The sequence below is a fragment of the Triticum aestivum genome, chromosome 1D (assembly GCF_018294505.1).
Source record: "Triticum aestivum cultivar Chinese Spring chromosome 1D, IWGSC CS RefSeq v2.1, whole genome shotgun sequence".
NCBI classification, from domain to species: domain Eukaryota; kingdom Viridiplantae; phylum Streptophyta; class Magnoliopsida; order Poales; family Poaceae; genus Triticum; species Triticum aestivum.
The window spans coordinates 71632380-71651592 of NC_057796.1; the positions used below are offsets into that span (position 1 = coordinate 71632380).

The window sequence follows — 19213 nt, forward strand, 5'->3', positions numbered from 1 at the left end:
TCAGTACCAACATTTGTTATTTACGTGTGAAATTGGGGTGTTCGATGGACGTGCATAGATTTAAGATATGTGGATACTGAACGCAAGATATGAGTGGCCGTCCAAATGCATTCGTGGGCGTTTCAAATGCCGGATTTGCCAAATCCGATTATAGATGCCCTAAGTTAAGCATGTGGGATCCATTCATCGTTTGAGAAGGGAAGGGATATTTGTTCAAGATGCGCGCGCCACTGCACATGAGTCCTGCACGCTGGACATATACCGAACTAACAGTACTGCCGCATCATCACCACTCACCTAATACCACAACAATCCACGCAAATATATTCGATGCTGTACTAACCAAAAGCAACGGATTAACAAAGTTTTACAGGTGCGCTTGTGAGTTTGTCCGTTCTTGACAGTACAGCAGGGCCCGCATGCAGACGCTAATCGTGAGCCGTCCGTTCCACGCATCGCTGTCCCTCGTCGACAAAAACAAGCGAGCGTGATTAATCTGGTTGGCTAATTGTAGCATAATTAAACGTAAATTAAGCTACAGTGACAGTACACATCGGACGACGATGGGCGTACGACTGGAATCTCGGTCGTATTTGACATCATATATGCACAGTAGTACGAGACGAGAGAGCACATGCAAAATGGCGAGCATCAAAGGGAGGAGCGAAAGAAATCGCACGCCTTCTGGAGGCATCTACGTATGTTCGCACGTACAAATACATGCATGGCTCAATTTCCAAGTTCTAGAACATCAACAGGATGAACAGTATAATTGCATGTGCATGCACATTTACTAGATTGAAAGCATATCAATATATACATAGAAATGCAGCCTGTGAGATACGCAGATACATACCGGTAATACACCTGTGAGCACATCCATCTGCTGAAAGCATTTCTAACCGATCCAATATATTTCCTTAGTTTCTAACCGATCCCATATATATCCTTAGTAGAGTAAATTTGGCTTCTTACTCCACTAAGTTTGACCTAGCCGATCCCTATATGGCTTAGTGGAATAAATATTTTACTCCGTTCCTAAAAATCTAAGTATATTTACTCCATCGTTGCGCGGCCGAGTAAAATCGGTGCCTCTTCCCCCCCGCATCGCCTCCGACACGCTCCCCGCCCTCCCCCACCCCTCCGATGGCCGGACGTGGTGGCCGCCAGTCTGCGCCGCTACGCGCGCAGTCGTCCTCCGTGGGCTCTTCATCGAGCCGCTGTCGCTGGTCGCCCGATCTGCCCGCCGCCGCGCCCCTACACCGGTTCGAGGACTTTCCCGTCCTCCCTCCGCCTCGGCCGTCGATGAGGACCTACCTCGGGGTCCGGCAGCAACACTGGGGGACATGGGTGGCCGAAATCACGGATCGGGAGACCCACACCAAGCGGTGGCTCGGGACCTTCCACATGACCGAGATCGCGGCCATGGAATACGACCGCTGACAGGTCCACTTCCACGGTGAGGCGGCTCGGCTCAATTTCCTACCAAGGCACACGTCCGGTCCACCTCATCCCGCCGGAGCCGGGGGGTGGTGAGCTCGGCTATGGCGCGGGAGGACCGCGAGGTGAGGGAGTGCCTCGAGGTTGATGCCGCCGACGAGGCCTACATGGAAGAGCTTGGCCGGGAGCACCTGGAGCGGATGATCTTTGCCAACGCCAGCGGCGAGGTTATCGTTATCTCCTCCTCCGACGAGGTCCAAGGCGGCGAGGTGGATGGCCACGACGAGGAGATCGACGTCGACGAGTGGAGGAGTGTCTTCGCCGACGACCCCGACGACGGCACCGGTCCGGACCGGCTCGACGGCTCGCGGCACACCGTACTTGACAAGGAAGGGTTGGCTCGACGTCCACTTCGACCGAAAGTAGTTTAGTTGCTTTTGTTTAGTTTAAATTTATGTTTTATGTTCGGTTGTGCAAAACTATCTATGTTTATATTTGAATGCATGCTACTTTCTGTTCAAATTGCAATTTGATCAAATTGAAGTTTACTTCGTTAAGTTTAGGGGATCGGCTAAAAACGGCCAAAAATTAGTGGAGTATATATACTCCACTAAGGCTTCGTTTGACACGAGAGGTTTCGGGGGGAATCGAGTGGATTTTCCACGCGTGGCCCAGAACCCTCTACAATCCTCTGATTCCCCACGAGGTTTCGGTGGGAATCGAGTGGATTTTCCACACGAGGTTTCGGTGGCCCAATCCACCTGATTCCCCCTCGATCCGCCTCAACCCACGCGGGTCAGAAGGCACGAGGAGGCCCTCGAGGAATTGGAGCTACGCACGAGACCGAGCCTTCTCCTCGCGCCACCGTCGGCAGCAGCCGTCCTCGCGGAGGGGATGCGTGGCTGTAGGGGATGTGTGGCTGAAGCAGAATTTAAGCTTTCAAGGGGATTGGGTGAAAGAGGGGGATTCACCAAATCTCCTTAAATCCACTTCTCCCAAAACCCCCACGATCCCTTCCTGTCAAACAAAGTCTGGTCAGAAGGCACGAGGAGGCCCTCGAGGAATTGGAGCCACGCACGAGACCGAGCCTTCTCCTCGCGCCACCGTCGGCAGCAGCCGTCCTCGCGGAGGGGATGCGTGGCTGGAGGGGATGTGTGGCTGAAGAAGAATTTAAGCTTTCAAGGGGATTGGGTGAAAGAGGGGGATTCACCAAATCTCCTTAAATCCACTTCTCCCAAAACCCCCACGATCCCTTCCTGTCAGACAAAGTCTAAGGGTTTTACTCCGTTAACTTTTAGGGGATCGGCTAGAGATGGCCTAAAGTGATTATGTGATTCGAACCACACTAAATCATGTTCATAATGACCATACTGTTGATCGCTAGCTGTGTTTTGAATATAAACAGAAGCGCAAGACAAGGGAAGGACTATACCTGATAGTTGACCATACATGAGTACTGCATCCTTGTAACAGCAATTGCTCTACCAAATTAAGACCAGGTTCTCTTGGTTCACACGGCTAAAGTGGATTGTACAAATAATTGTGTCCCCCACCTTGCCTTCTCTGTTGCACCTCAACGGTTTCTAGCATATGAACTCTACTGATCGTTGTACATACCACTTGGCGTATGCTTGTGCCGTGTTGGATTGACATTATATTTTAACCCTATTTCCCATTAGATGAAAACTCCACTGGCCTTGCTTTCATGTCACGCAGTGTCCAAATTAAACTAAGACCAGTCTGCGGATGAAAACGTGTACGCCAGAGCTACGGCCTACGGGAACATTCGTACGGGATTGAAGTTACGGACGAGCGTGGCAAATTGTGCGAAATGGATCCGTAAGAACAAGTCCGTATGGGTTTTCCGTAAGTGTAGAATTATTGAGACGTACCCTAGGTCCCTAGCTAATTGGATCATAATTGTGAGGAGAACATAACATGCAGTCATTTTAGCATCGATGACCAGTGTGTTTAAAGCAGATAATTAATTAACATGTACACTAGTTGCAGGCGGCAGAAATAATCAAGGTGGGCATCAGTGCATCATGGACACTTGCTCCATTTATTCGCAACTAACGATAAAGATGTAGCACAAACAATGTGTTGCCAGCTTTTTTCATAAGGTTTCGATGTAATGGTCCGTTTTATTTTGTGGGTGTTAGAGCATCTACAGCCGGGCTACCTAAACCCGTCTCATACGCCCGGGAGGACCGCCCGATCACTGGCCAGTCATCAAATTCCAACCCAGATGGGCGCCTCAAACGGGTCTCAAACACCCGGGCTGACCGGCACCCCTCATATCCAGCCCAAATATGGGTGGATGTGGGGGCGCCCGGGAGCGTCCGCCACGTCGGACTGACGCTAGGGTTCCACAAGAAAATAGTCCGAAATCCGGCGTCCGACGCTCATCCCCTCCATCAAACCGATGTCGCCGCGTGGCGCCGCTTCGGCGGGCCGCGTACTGCCTAGCCTGGCTATTTAAGTCGATGGCCGGCACCGAAACCCTACCCCTCCACATTTTCCTCCTCCCGTCGGCCGTCGCCGCCACTGTCCACTCTCTATCCGCCACCACTAGTAGCCATGCCCCCACGCCGCCGGGTGAGGGGCTACCCATTTCTAGCGCCGAAGCACCGGCTGTAGCTCCTTGAGCAGATCCGGGCAAGGCCCGAAGCCCGGATCGCCCGGGGCTACCTCCGGATGCAGTGGATCCGGAGGATTTGGGGTTGGAGGAGGAGGTTGAGGCTGAGGAGGAGGGGTGTGGGGGACGCCGGGGACACGGAGCAACAGGCCATCTTCGATTCCCTCCGCTCGGAGTCAGATGCGGAGGGCAAACACCGTCGTCGGCAGGAGATGAAGGCGGAGCACGCCGCAGACGAGAGGAGATGGTCGCCTACATGGATGAGGTCGAGGAGGAGCCGGAGCCCTCCTACGCGCCCGTCCACCCGGCGCTCGGCACCGACGTCGTGGACATCTTCGACGACGAAGATTAGCTAGGGTAATACATAGTATGTAGTACGTAGGATTTCTTTTGCATGCTTTGTATGGATCTAGGGGTTGAAACTTGAGAGACTCGGATATAGAGTAGCAAAATTAAGGCGTGATCGGTCACTGCCCGCGGACACGCCGGTCACGTCCGCGGGCGTTTGAGGGATCGGGTTTGTCAAGTCCGGATGTAAATGCTCTTATGGATTGGAATTGAACATCTTCATGCATGTGAAATTATTGTGTTATAACTAATGAATTGCCTGTCCCATAATTCTTGATGAATATTGGGCAACGTGGAATATGCCCATGCGCATGCATACGTATCAATTAGCTAGCAGCTAGCAAGAAAAGCTCGACCATTCATAGCTGGCATCTTTTATTTGTAAGCACTCATCCTAGGACCCGATGGAGATACTCTTGGACAGGAAAAACGACGTCTGAACAAGACGCTGGCGTGCATGGTAGGAGGATACCATAGCTACGTATACTACTGGAGGCCACGCGTACACTCCCTCTTCGAGCTACACCAATGGACAGTTGTGATCTTAGCTAGCCTTGAGGATATGCAGACGAAAAGGAAAATGGACCGTGCAAAATTTCCAACAAAGATGGAGAGAATGGACCACGCATGTACTCCCTCCGTTCCAAAATATAAGTCTTTTTAGAGATTTTAACAAGTGACTACATACGGAGTCAAATAAGTGAATCTATACTCTAAAATATGTCTACATACATCCGTATGTTATAGTCCATTTAAAATGTCTAAAAAGACTTATATTTAGGAACGGAGGGAGTAGATATCCTGCATGTGATCTTCATAATGCATGCACGCGCGTGGGCGTGCACCAGCTATACAACAAGTGCAACAATACACAAGCATACAGACCTGCAAAGAACTATCAATACGGCTGGGCAGCCAGCTAAAGATGCAACAATACGCATTCATATTAATGTATTTACAGTGGTAGGTAGGGTACATGCATAAATAAAATGCATGTATATACTCCGTCCGTATCATAATATAAGACGTATCATAATATCAGTGACAAAAAACGTCTTATACTCCCTCCGTTCCTAAATATAAGTCTTTTTAGACATTTTAAATGGACTACAACATACGGATGTATGTAGACATATTTTAAAGTGTAGATTCACTTATTTTGCTCCGTATGTAGTCGTTTGTTGGAATCTCTAGAAAGACTTATATTTGGGAACGGAGGGAGTATTATGTTACAGAGCAGTATTAATGTTTGCCAGTAGGACAAACCGGTGTACGAGCGAGCACACTGATGTGTCATCGTACGTGTACGTGCGTGATACATACATTTTTCTTAGGACAGCGAACGTGATGCATACAAGCATGAAGGGATTGACGGGATTACACGGATGTCGACGGATACATGCACAGACAGGGCATTGTATGGTGACACTGGAAAGAAACTAAGAAGAAAACTGTGCAGTGGTACGCTAGCGGCAGCTAGCTGCTAAAAGCGCTACACTACGAGTGACACTCATGCATGATGCATGGGGGGGACCATATGCGTGGAAGGTGCGGCCTCACATCACGTAGGGACAGGGGATTAATTAGTATTATTACGGATTGGACCCTCTTAATTAATTGATGGCTTGTCAACAAGGGTGGCCAGGGCTTGCGGGTTAACCACAGCCATAATTAATCAAGGATTTTCAGCATAATGAAGATGGATATAAGCAGGAGGGTTATCGATAACTCGATTGTGTGGACTAGGTGTGTTGTACAGGACAGGAGCATGAGTGAATCTTGTATTATCATCAGTGGTGAAAGAGTATATATGCAAACCTTTTGAAACAAATTGTAGGCAAAAAAGTCTAAGGGTTGTGCTATAGGTATGATGCACACTATATGGCTTTCTTACGTGTATCCGAAAATAAGGTGACGTGGCTCTCTCTCGTGCCACAGTTTGCGCTTAGCTTGACTATACGAATAAGATCTCGGAGACTAGAGTGGTAGTGCGAGTTGCAGTCATGCATGTACATATCCGGCACAGCATTAATTAGGTTTTGTTTACGAATTAAAAGGGGGTCATGGAAAGTGATGTTATCGTGGAAATGGAGCCCAGCCGTGCTGTCTGCTGTCATGTCCTGCTAAAAGTAGTAGGGTAATTTGGACCCCCCAACACTGATAACCAACTAATCATGCATTTGCAGCCTTTTGCCACTCCGAAATTGTGTTATTTTGTTATCTTAACTTACATGTTGACCATAATTAGGAGGTTATGCATGGACGAGAGAAGAGAGAGGAGAGAGATGGGAGGGAATCTGTCGGTTGGTACGTATATACTCTATATTACACGAAGAACAATTGTGTATTCTACATCTTTGAAGCATGTATAGCGTAAGTACATGTGACTTGTTATCATTTTCTTAACTAGCTAAGCTCTGCCCACAAACAATGCCATTTCTATGTTGGGGGGTAGTTGTATTCTCTTGAGAGTATAAGGTTCATCTATCGTCAACGAACCTTTTCATCTCAATCAATTTGGCCATTGTATACACGAAATTGCAGAATATATATGGTCACTACGCTTCAGAGGTCCAATACGTTACTAACACACCTCCTATACATATTAGTGTATGTACATTAGAATGGCCGGGCACCTTAGATTTTTCCTACCCTCTCTCTACAGCCAGGCAGCCATGGAGCTCATGGAGGCCTAAGCAAAGCGACCGCCTGTGTAATGCACGCTCTCTGGCATGCCCCACCCAAGGGCGCCTGCGCCACTCTTGCTATGTCGTCCCTGATGTCCATCCATGACAGCACGGTACCTTGGCATGGGCGGATGTAACAGGTTGTGTTACATGTCCTCTCCGATATCCTCGTGCCAATTGACATCTACGTCAATCTCGTATGTTGCCGAACACTACCACGTTGAAGCATATATTGTCTTCCTCGACATGTTTGTGTCAGCGCCCTCGCCCATTACTCCTTGTCCTTAGCCGCATACCAGTGAGATCATTAAACATAGATCTAGCAGCGCGAAGGTGTTGTTGTATTGCCCAATCTCTAGGGCAAGAAATCTCATCTCTCTCTTTTTTCTATCTCGTGCACACTTCTTATTAATTGTTATAATGGTGAGGGATGGATGGAAGCTTAAAACTAAGGACATAGAGTCACTAGATGTGGTGCTATAGGAGCAGCGTTTCACTGGTGCCAGCGATCCTAAATCGAACAACGTGATGGCAACATGGCGAGAGAGGGCAGAGAGTTATGGGGACGGAGGGTGGAGAAGGCGAACATGTGGAGCCCTTCTAACATATGTACAAAATGCAAGCCAGACCATAGTGAACTCCATTGGCAACTTTATTTGCATTTTTCACTGCCCAAAGCTGATCGGAAAGACAAGTTTGTTGACTGTAGATGCATTCTTACTCTGTGTATACTCTTAAAAGAAATCTACTATTTGTATAAGAGATGTGACGAGTCTCTATGTACATCTGACTAATCTCCATCTTAACTTATAACATATGCTCGTAGATGAATAACGTAGCTCGTTCTCCTTTTTTACAATAAATTTTAGCATGTTCAGAGCAAATGTGGAAACTTTTTAACCTCACATTGATAATAGAATCTTGAAATCATATAAACCCTTCACAACAAATTATATGAAACTTGGTTATAATAATATTATAACAGACTTCATATTACCGTGTTGGAATGAAACCAAAGCACCAACCATGAGCAATTTCTTGCGATTAGAGAACATTTAACATGATGTCGCCTTTCACCAAGAATGCAACATCTATTACTGGTCTTGCAGGTGTCTTTCGTTGAGAGTGAAGGGAGAAAGAAAGAGACTAGAATAGAATTTAAGGTCGGACGCGGGCACTTTTCGAGCTACATGGATATACTAGGCTGGAGAAAGTGATGCCAATCGCATGAAAGCAAATTCTCCAGAATACTACATGAAAGCAAATTGATATAGGCCATTTGTTTGCCATGAAAAGGACGACGGCGAGAAAGCCATGCATGGATCTCGTCCTTAATTACATATTTTAATCCTAGATAGACTCCATTAGGAAGGTAAGAGACAGCTACAAATGGTTGGGCAATCATGGTGTAGTCTTGACAAACAATTTATAGTTGATTAAAAAGGTTATCCTAACTGCTGGCCACCGGATCGGTGGAGAAGTGGGCGTGCATGCGGAAATTGTTCATGTGTTGTCACACATATCCCAAAACGCATCCACTTCGCATAAAAGTAGATACCGCTTCTTTCGGAGTGCATGAGAAGGGGAAATGGCAAGAGGGCCGTTCGATTGAGCACGGTCACAAAACTCCTAAAATCTTCACATAGTTGCAGGACTCAGAAACGAGAACATCGAAACTGTTCAAATCGGCCGCCGAGATACACAAAGGGCAAAAACAAGAGGCTAGGGTCACGAAAACAAATTGAAATCGACACATCGCGCATTTTAATCAGGGCAGTAATTAAAGCGCGTGCCCACGCTATGCGAATAGTATTTGTAGCATGTTTAGTAGAGTGGCATTCGTGTGTGTTTGTGTGGCGTGGAATGTATGTCCTCTTGTACTTAGAAAGCACTCCTTGCCGCAAACCTATGGCAAGCAGGCCATGTTACCCCAGATTCTTGCCGATTACGCCATTCTATAGCGCTCACATGCATGCTTTACACAGAGGCATGCATTGGGGTTATGTGGGATACAGGAGGCGCAGAATTGGCTACGGACGCATGGATACCACACACGCGCGCGCACGGCTGACAGCTAGCCACGGACAGGGACGAAGCACGGCTAAAAAGGGACGACAGCAGTATTCATTCACTTGCTCCGACCACGTAAAATAAAGCATCTTCTACGCATACAGATAGATTATTCTTTCTACCAGAAGAACAGATATATACACAGAAAGATAAAAGATGCATCTACACGCACATGTTTGAGAGAAGTTTCACCGATGTTCCGCGTCGCATCGTCGTTGAAGTTTCGCCGTATGAATTGAGGGCAACTTTCAAGCGTTTCATCCATGGTCCGTCCGAATTCAACGGGGAATCGAGCGAGAGAGCGGGCAAGGGGAAGTGGCCGGGGTAGCTACCCCAGGCCCAGGGCAGCTGCCAACTATTTGCGACATGAACATACTCATTCGTAGGAGGTTTGTACAGTAGCTTAGCAGCCTATACCGCGAGTGCGCGTCGAGTTGGTTGGCACACACGCGCGGGCGCGCGCGGCGTGGTCGCTTTTCCCCTTTGGCCCCATAGCAGCCTCGCTAGCTGCATCGTTCGCTCCATCCATCGATGGGTAGCCACTGACTGTGTCTACATGGGAGCAATGGATGGGTGGATTGGATTGGGTTGGACGGTACCCCTACCCCTACCGACGACGGCCCAGTGTCCTACGACTCTCTCTCCTCCCTCTTCTTTTCTCTCTCTTCTAGAGACTAGAGAGGAGAGGAAATGAGACGAAAGGTACGCATGCAGCAGTGTTGGCTTCGACGGGCCCGCCGGGCGTACTATTGGATGCCGTCCGTCCTGTTCTGATCTCTTCTTTTAGCCCTCTTGAATCCCGGCTGTACCGATCATTCGTTCATCATCGCCAGGACGGCAGGACCCATGCATCACAAATTTAACGCCTCTCCCTCTCTCTCTCTCCTCTTTCTCTCTCATGCATAATGCTGCTGATCGTAACAATAGTATTATCGTAAGCCCAATTGGAACGGATGAATTGAAAAGTGGGGGAGTAAGTCACCTTGGGCCTGTGCCTGTGTGGTGCTGTAGGGAGGGAGGGGGTGGACCTATGTCCTGTTGGGGACCCCGGAAAAGATGCCCTCCCGTTCATTCGTCAAACTCGCCCTACCCCCGTGATCTTCTAATGCCAGCCTTGCTAATCGCCACGCCGCTGCCGTCCCTTATCTCCCACCCCTTCTACATAATGCATGCACCTGTAACATACAGACGGAAGGATCATAATTACGCCGTAATACGCCTATTTGAACGTTAAGCTGCATCCTTACCATGACAGCAGGGTCACCCGGAGTGTGCCAGTGAGCGAGCTTTCTCCTCCTGGCTCAAGGTGCTGGAGAAGAAAAGACACAGAGCCAACAAATTAGTGAATGGAACATCTAGAGCAGTGCCCAGCAAAAGGCAGGTTGTTGTTACCTAAAAGTCGGTTTATCTCGGCCCAACTGCAAGTCCTGCATGGAGGAAGAACAGATGGTGACATTAACCCCCACGGGCACGCGCACGCACCGGTTGGTTTTAATCGTTGCGATACGAAACAAGCGGGGATGTGCTAATTGCTCCAAAAACCTGCATAAACAATATATACAAGAGTCTATCAGAACAGACAATGCAAGCCTCCAGAACGGATGAGATCCGCTGCATGGGGAATCAAAGGACAAGACGATCAGCTGGAAACCAGACTAAATAAAACGCCCAATCATCAATGCCTTTTGATTCGTCCCCGCCCCGCGTCTTGTTTAATGGGGACGAGTATCGGCCATCACATGGGCACACAAGGATGCCATTACGATCCTAATCATGGAACCATGGATTAAACTCTCTCCTTTGTATTGGAAGACATGCAAGGATGGGAACAATAATACGTGCATTGACTGGCTCATTGGGGAATACTACTGTGCCGCGAATATTTGTCCCCCTCCTATGGACCTATTTTGTATCCGGAATTAGAAAACAAATGGTTTTTAATTTCCTTTCTACAATGATCGGCGTATCATCCATTGACGAGGCTAGCGACAGTCAGCAGGCAAATCATTATGCTGTGTACCTGTGTCATTATAGAAAGCCCCGGTTCTTCACTGATCGCGGACAGGTCCAGCGGCGGCAACGTGCTCCGTCCGGGATTGGAGAAGCAAAGATTTGTGATTGGAAATTGCTAGCTAGCAGCTTGCTGCTCCGGGTAAACAAAAGGGGAGATGCCCTCTGTCCTGGAATACGAACATCTGGTGCCACCTCTTTCTCCCCAGGACCCCAACTGTGATGATTGATTGCCGATGGCTTTTCCCCCACATAGAAGTGATCCAGTGACTTACCTGAAAAGCAACGGAGATAGAGGACAATTCTTGGGCCTGACACATAAAATTTTCTTGCAGGTGGGGGAAAACGAGGTGCACATGCACGAACGAACAGCAGCGGCAGCAGCAGCTAACAAAGATGAGTTTTAATTAGCAGCAGAAGAAAGGTGGGCATGGCCGCCTCCCCCAACCGTGTGTGTGCTTTACCCTGCATGGAACACTCGTGACGTAGAAGTAGCTGCAGAAAAGAAGGCAACATAAATAAAAAGACAAGGCTTCTAGTAGCAGGAGGAGGAGGAGTGGTGTACACTGGATGCTGCTCTGGGGGGTCGTGGTCATTCGCCATGGGAGGAGCAGGAGCAGGCAGTCCCTTTCCTGATAATGCAGAGGCAGATGGACCCATTTTACTTTCACTGGCTTGTGCTCAAAGAAACACAAGGAAGGAGAAGATGAAAGTAGAGTTTCATAAACAAGGCCGCGACAATTAAAATATCGGTGGAGGCGGCTACCCCACCGGTTTTGGCACCAGACATAGATTCTTAGGAGAGATGACGAGACGTACCCCCACGCGTAGCCGGAAGCAACCAAGTGAAGAAGAAGAAGAAGGGTTAAACCCCCACCCCCTTCCCCTCTCGCAACCACCTCCACCACCACCACCTTTAAAAGAAGGTGCTAAAGGGGGGGGTGTCCTGCAAAGAAAAGGAGAGGAGTGCCCCCTAACCTTTCCCTGCTTTCCACTGAAATCTCCTATCTGCAACCATACACACTGTTGCTCTTCTTGCTCAATTCTGCTCTCAGCAATCATTTCCCCATATATAAGTCACTATACCCTCTGCATTTCACACCCCTTCAGCCATGGATTCCTGAAGAAGCTCTGCGCTACCAGAGGAGACTTCTGCTGTGCGTGATTGCAAGCTGCGTGAGTTCCGCAAACCCGTCGGGTCTGCGAATTTCAAGCTCGCAGGCTCTGCATTGCACTGAAATGGGGAGGCATTCGTGCTGCTACAAGCAGAAGCTGAGGAAGGGGCTCTGGTCCCCTGAGGAGGATGAGAAGCTCATGAACCACATCACCAAGCATGGCCATGGCTGCTGGAGCTCTGTCCCTAAACTTGCAGGTGAGCAAAAACTAATCTTCTGCATTTCACTCGTCAATTAGCAACTTCCAGTCTTTCCCCCCTTCTTCTCCTCCTAAGAAGGCTCCCCTCTCTTAGTCAATCCAATTATCTAAATTTGCCTCGTAAATTTCTGCAGGGCTCCAAAGGTGCGGCAAGAGCTGCAGGCTGAGGTGGATAAACTACCTAAGGCCAGACCTTAAGAGAGGTGCCTTCGCTCAGGACGAGGAAGACCTCATCGTTGAACTCCATGCTGTGCTCGGGAACAGGTGAATTTTAAGCCTATAGTTGTACTAGGAGGACCCTAACAGAATTCAGCATTAGTAACTGCAGAGCAAACCTTGATAATTCAACTAATACGCCTCTTTTTTTCCATGAGAAGGTGGTCTCAAATTGCAGCACAGATGCCTGGGAGGACTGACAATGAGATTAAGAACCTCTGGAACTCGTCCCTCAAGAAGAAGCTGCGGCAGAAGGGCATTGACCCCAACACCCACAAGCCCCTCACTGAGGCTGATCGCAGTGGAGCAGCTCCCACCATCAGCACCGAGAGGACCTCTGGTTCCAGTGATGTCAACCCGTCAAGCGCTGGTGCTCTAGGGAACTTCGGTCACCTCCTCAGCGAGACAGCCCAATCTTCAATGCTGCTGCCAGTGTATGACAAGAAGCGCCCTGAAACTCCAAGCTTGGCACGACCTAAGGTGCCAGCAAAGGAGTTGTTCCTGGACCAGCTTACTGCTGGTCATGAGAGCCCATCAAGCTGCCGTTCATCAGGTCCAACGCTGTATTTTCCTTTTCAGCAGCAATTAGGCTACAGCAACGAGTGTGGCAGTGGAGATGGTGCAAATATGAACTCACTCTGGTTTAACCAGAATGATTTCAGTTGCAACACAATTTCCACTGTGATGCCAACAGTTTCACCATCAGCCCTCTCGACGCCGATGGGACTGAACCTCCCACCAGACAATCACCGCCATGGGGGCACTGGCATCGGCAGTGCCCCTTTCTACTGGGATGGTGTTAATCCTAGCAGCAGCGGTAGTACCGGGAGCAGCGGAAGCAACAGCATGGGGTTCGAGCCACAGAGCACGAACTCAATTCTGGAGAACAGTGTATTCCCATGGACAGATATCGGAGTTGGGCAAGAAAAGGATACCAGAGTTCAGTTAGTGGAGGAACTCAAGTGGCCTGACTTGCTTCATGGAACCTTTGCAGAGGCAACCACAGCGATGCAGAACCAGAGCCAATCACTATACGATGATGTGATCAAAGCAGAGAGCCAGTTCAACATGGAAGGGATATGTGCTTCTTGGTTCCAGAATCAGCAGCCACAGCAACAGCTGCAAGCAGCATCAGACATGTATGATAAAGACTTGCAAAGAATGCCCTTGTCTTTTGAGCATATCTAGGTACCATGTTCTGCCATACATGGAACAGAGAAGATCAGCAGAAGCTGAGACTTGTCTCACAATTTCGTGAGCAGGCTATGCTGAGGTGCTTGCATAGATACATATGCGGGTTGATACAGAAATCAACCCTCCACAACCTTCCTTGGTTATAAAGATCATGCAGTGCCACGGAAAAGACAGCTCTGTCATCAGGAGTGGCGTCAAATTGCACAGAAAAGTACATTCTGGAGTCTCCCTTTCTTTCTCTTGAAAATTGTTGTTTTCTTCTGTACACGACAGCTCAACTTTTGGATACTTGAGTTTTTGTTCACTCTCTGTTTATCAAATAAATAGACAGGAATGGGAAAAACTGCATGTGTCGGTAGCTATCACAGACCATACTAGTAGTCCCAAACTTTTCAACTGCTGCCATGCACGTAGATGGGAATTAATTATTGCAAGTTGTATTTTTATATCTTTTGAGAAGTTGCCGACAAACTGCAGTCGTATATTTGTAAAGGCAGAAAATTGGAATATATTGACCCACGAGCAATTTTTCTCTGGCTTTCCCTTTCCTGTTTCTGTCTTAATCTTTTCCCTGTGGAGAATCCGAAGCTACTTGATCGCTTTCTACTTCAATACCAGCATGGAAAAGGATTGGTTGATTTGATATGGTCTAAAGAGGTAACCATCCTCAGGAGAGAGTAAGCACGGCTGCGAGAAAAGGAGGCAAGTATTTATGAATATCTACCTACCATGCAGATGGGTAGCATATGAAGCCTCATTTTGTGGTGAGCACTCAACATATGCTCAACTATGGCTGTGCATTATGGTTTGTTCATGATTACATCATAGTGCTGCAAATGTACCTAAACTTGGCCAGGAGCTCACCATTCAGCAACCATAGAACTGAAGCCATTTTGTGTGCTTACTTGGTTTATCACAAACTAGTTGTGGTACGAGCTAGGTGACACTGTAAGTAACCCACAACTAACCTCCAGAAAAGCTAGCCTTTACTTAAAAAGGCCAAATAGAGTACCAAAACTTGGTTTCAACGTTCAACATCGCTGTACCAAGGGCGGGCGATAATACTAATGCTCCTGCTAATAATACAATTGAGGGACCATGTCATGGGCTGAGTTAGATTGTTAACCAATTTGGCTTGGCCTTGGTGGGATCCTTTCTTTATGACTCCTCCTGTTCAAACCCTCAAATATGGGTTTATTTCTATGGGTTGCAATAGTGCTAACTAATGGACCTATGAAATCAGGTTCCCAAACAATAGATTAGCTTTACAAGTTACAGACTATATTTACATCACACAACTATTTACATCACACAACTAACAGGGCTCGGTCATGTGTAAAAAAAGGCTGGCATAAAGTGATTGACACTTTCATTTTCAAAGACACGATGAGACCAATAATGCTCATAAGGACCATTAGCACCTAAAGGAAAATTAGAGAAGCCCAATAATTCTGGAATGCAGTGATAAATACTACTCCCTCCGTCCCATAATATAAGAGCATTTTTTACACTACACTAGTGTAAAAAAATGCTCTTATATTATGGGACGGAGGGAGTACATATCTATCTCTAGATTCTGATAAATAATTCACAATGAATTACACTTCATAAGAGCTTGGTTGCGTACCATGCCGTTTCAACTTATGTGGCATATGCACTTTAATTCGCTTTGTTTATATCCTGTGTCTTCTTGGACGTATGAGCTGTATTATTGGATGCATCTGCATGTTTTAAAAATTGACACATCAGTTGACAGAAAAAACAAAAGGTTGAAAAGGAAGAAGTAACAAGACGGGAAAATAGCAACTGTTCAAAAAGGAGGATGCTAGTGCTCTTCCAGATGAAAAAGGACATTTAATTTAATAATTTGATATGTAGTGTCAAGATTGCCAGCAGCAGTAGACTGCAATAATGACCACCTAACATCATCATTAACGAATGGAAGATAACAGATGAGAAGGAATAATATCACAAATTACACAATCAGCAGTTTTTTTTTCCTCGAACATGCACCGGACTGCATGTCGTTTTGCATAATTACTCAAGCAACAGTAACTTCGCAACATTAGATCTGAGATATTGTAATGTGTGTACTATTATGAGGTCCAAATGGAGCAAAGGAACAATCAACAGCCAGTTCACCCATTCTATTTGACACAACCCACACTGCAATTGATTGTGAATTTGTGATCAAGTATTGCTTTGGTTTGACAGAAACATAAAATTTAGGTAAAGCAAAAAATAAAAGCCATACAGTTCTTGTTTTACAAGCAAATAACTAAAAGCAAGACACGAATCTACTGCTGCATGATATATGTACTTGCAAATAGTTCTTTCCTCTCAGCCTCCCTTTGACATCAGCATGATGATGGAAATAGGAAAGCATATTGGCACAGCTTTTAAGTTTGGAATTCTGTAATTATAAAAGGCTTCTCCATCTTGGGGCTGCACGTGTCAAGTTAATTTCCCTGTCTTCAACACTATCTGTCTCTGCAGTCAACATGTGTCAATTACAGACTGGAGACATGACTAACTGACTACGAATAGTTCCATCAGTTATTATTAAACTGTGAATTCACAGATATGTAAAGGCAAATGTCAAAGCTGGTACATCTTTGTGCTCATGTTAGTAATCTCTTCTTATATAGTCCATAAGAAGCTCAAAGAACTAAGATGAGATTATGGTTCTATGAACCATGCCAGGATCAGGTAGAGGGAGAAGAATAGCATTTGCAGAGTTTCAACAGTGTATACCTAGCCACTACTCAATAGGTCCACTCAATCAAAATGAATGGCCCAATGGCATAAGGTAGGAGGAAGCAGCAAATATGAGCAGCTTAATTAGTTGGAACCATCCTTCAGTTGACTGTCTACTAATGAAGGTGTGCAAGTAGATGGTATCATCAACCAAGAGAATAATAACAACTAGATACAGCCTAACTCAGTGGCAATGAATGTATCTAATATACAACCCAAGTGTATGTGCATTCAACAATTTAATTCATGGAATCATATGGCAAGGCATCATGCTTCTTTTTTCTTCTGGGTTTTCGTTTTACCTCTATGACACATTTTGCTGGTGAGGATGAGTCAATAGGCCTTGTCAAGAGTACTGCTGCACTTTCCTCCTTCACAGGCTGGCTGCTATGTTCGGGAGCACGAGTCATGGGAAATCAAGGCCATCTTCTCATTAGCGTACCAGCAGTTTAAGGGTCATTCTTGTGAGCCTACTATGTAAATCACAAACATGCGCCCAGGACAAGGAAGTTATCTTACTCTCTTTAACAACTTAGGGACGATCTAGAATATCTCCAACAATGTCTCATTGAGCAGCGGTCTGCAAATTTCAGAAATTTATAGCGGTGCCCAACAGGCCAAAACGTTGTATCTATAACCTATTATCAACTTAAACACACTGCATTTCCAGAAGATTCATGGAACAAAAGTACAAACCACAACCGGTGTTCAATCTAAAAATATGTCAACATGTTTAGCCAGTTTAGGTGATACTGTAAAATGAAAATTATTATTTTTTGGACGCATTAGGTTTAACATGTACTTAATTGAACAGGTGAAAAATAACATTGCACAATGTCAACAGGCTTGAACATAAATCCACTGAAACAAATAGAGTAAATTACTAGATAACACAATAATATTGATCAACATTACATCAGTTACACAAGGCAGTATCCAAATGGCAGTAGACCTAGTTCGATCCTTTTATGTTACTGTTTGTTCTAGAAACTGGAAACGGCCAGTACAGCAAACAAATTTTATAGAACTCTATGGAACTTGAGAGCCCGTCATTCTGAATAATTTCCAGATGCTGATCGGAGAAACCATATTCAATAGATGATAAGATCACAGCACAGGTATCAGAAAGGAAACTGTATCACATTTTCAACATAGTTGTCAGTTAGGAGAAAATGTAGGTAACACGGAATTTCTTGTTTCAAACAGTCACTTCTAGGTCCCTATAGCAATTAGGTAAGAAAAGAAGCAATGAGTGATGCTTGAAATATGTCAAAAGAAGATGTTAAATATTGAATTGACACAGGTGAGGGAGAGCAAGGTGTGACATCTCAAGGAAGTGAAGAATGACACTGACCACACAAGACATGCAAAAGCAAAACTGACGGGTAACAAGGATATATGGAAAAGGATTAAGTATGGCCACTGTAGACCCTATCTGTAGTAAAATATATATATGAATATTACCATAAGAAAATTTAAATTCATGATTACGATGTATACTTAGGACGTTATAGCTACCACATATGCACATACAAAAACATAAATGTATCATTTGAAGCTAAAGAAACTAGTCTAGGATCAAGAGATTAAGCTAATAATAACTCTCTACTCCAGGATTAAGAAATTAAGACCCAATGTATTCCTTCGGTGCTGCTCTTGCAAGCACTCAACTATCACAATGGTGCTGTAATTATATGCAAACCCTACAGCACTAGAAACTGGGTTCAGCTCCAAAGCCTACAAACCTTTAAGGTTTTTTTTTATCAACGAACCGTTAAGGTTTTGACAGCTGAGTTGTCTTTTTACACGAAAACACCCAACTTATCCAACTTTGATTCAAAAACGACTAACGCAGTGTTGTTTTTATAAAAGCAAGGCGTCCTGCTTTCCTGAAAGCAATAGTTCAGACAAAGTACAGGTAACTGGCTGGGGTCACAAGCTTACAAAGCATGATTGTACGTACGGGTCGTGAACACTGATCAATTATTTATTTCGACCAGCAAATAGCAATGTCGGCATGGGCATCACGGTCCATATCCACAAGTAACAATGAAGTGAGCCCAGGACTCAAGACCGCACCCTGACTCCCTGAGGAGACCGCCAGCAAAGGAGTCAAGGGACGTTGAACCTTGCCAGTACCCTAGCAAACCCCTCGCTGTCAGGGCAGATGCAGCGAAACACCGGGGCATTGGTGGGGAAAAACATCGCCGTGATTGACCGAAGCTGCATTGGTGGTGACCGCTGCAGCAGCAAACGCAGGAACAGAGATCAATCCACCCACTCCCCCACCAAAATGGCTAATCAATTCGGCTGGGGAGGGAGGCCAACCAATGCGAGGTACCATCGTAGGCCGGATTCGTACGCGCGAGGCCAGGCGTGAGGGTGCGGCCAATTAATTCAAAATTAACATCGGGAGGGGAGAAGCAGGGGGAGGGGGGAACCTGTACCGTGATCACGCGCGCGGGTCGAGCAGGGCGTT

General features: G+C 46.3%; 1 protein-coding gene and 1 long non-coding RNA gene across 4 annotated transcripts; one reads left to right on the plus strand and one right to left on the minus strand.

Annotated features, from left to right (window-relative positions):
- Positions 1–267: 267 nt before the first annotated feature.
- On the minus strand, positions 268–19167 carry LOC123180364 (uncharacterized). 3 transcript variants are annotated; one of them, XR_006490910.1, is made up of 7 exons: positions 15605–19149; positions 11759–11825; positions 11204–11688; positions 10576–10725; positions 10431–10492; positions 10166–10358; positions 268–458 (listed from the first exon to the last, which is right to left on the minus strand). It is a non-coding gene; the product is annotated as an uncharacterized lncRNA (long non-coding RNA). The 3 variants fall into 3 exon arrangements; XR_006490911.1 differs by lacking the exon at positions 268–458 and having other exon boundaries at positions 1096–10358; positions 15605–15698; positions 17037–19167; XR_006490912.1 differs by lacking the exons at positions 268–458; positions 11204–11688; positions 11759–11825 and having other exon boundaries at positions 1095–10358; positions 15605–19140.
- Positions 12094–14525, plus strand: LOC123180363 (transcription factor MYB61). Its single transcript, XM_044592410.1, has 3 exons — positions 12094–12565; positions 12702–12831; positions 12945–14525. The coding sequence occupies exons 1-3, from the start codon at positions 12433–12435 to the stop codon at positions 13969–13971; spliced, it is 1290 nt and encodes a 429-aa protein (XP_044448345.1). The 5' UTR covers positions 12094–12432; the 3' UTR covers positions 13972–14525.
- Positions 19168–19213: the final 46 nt, after the last annotated feature.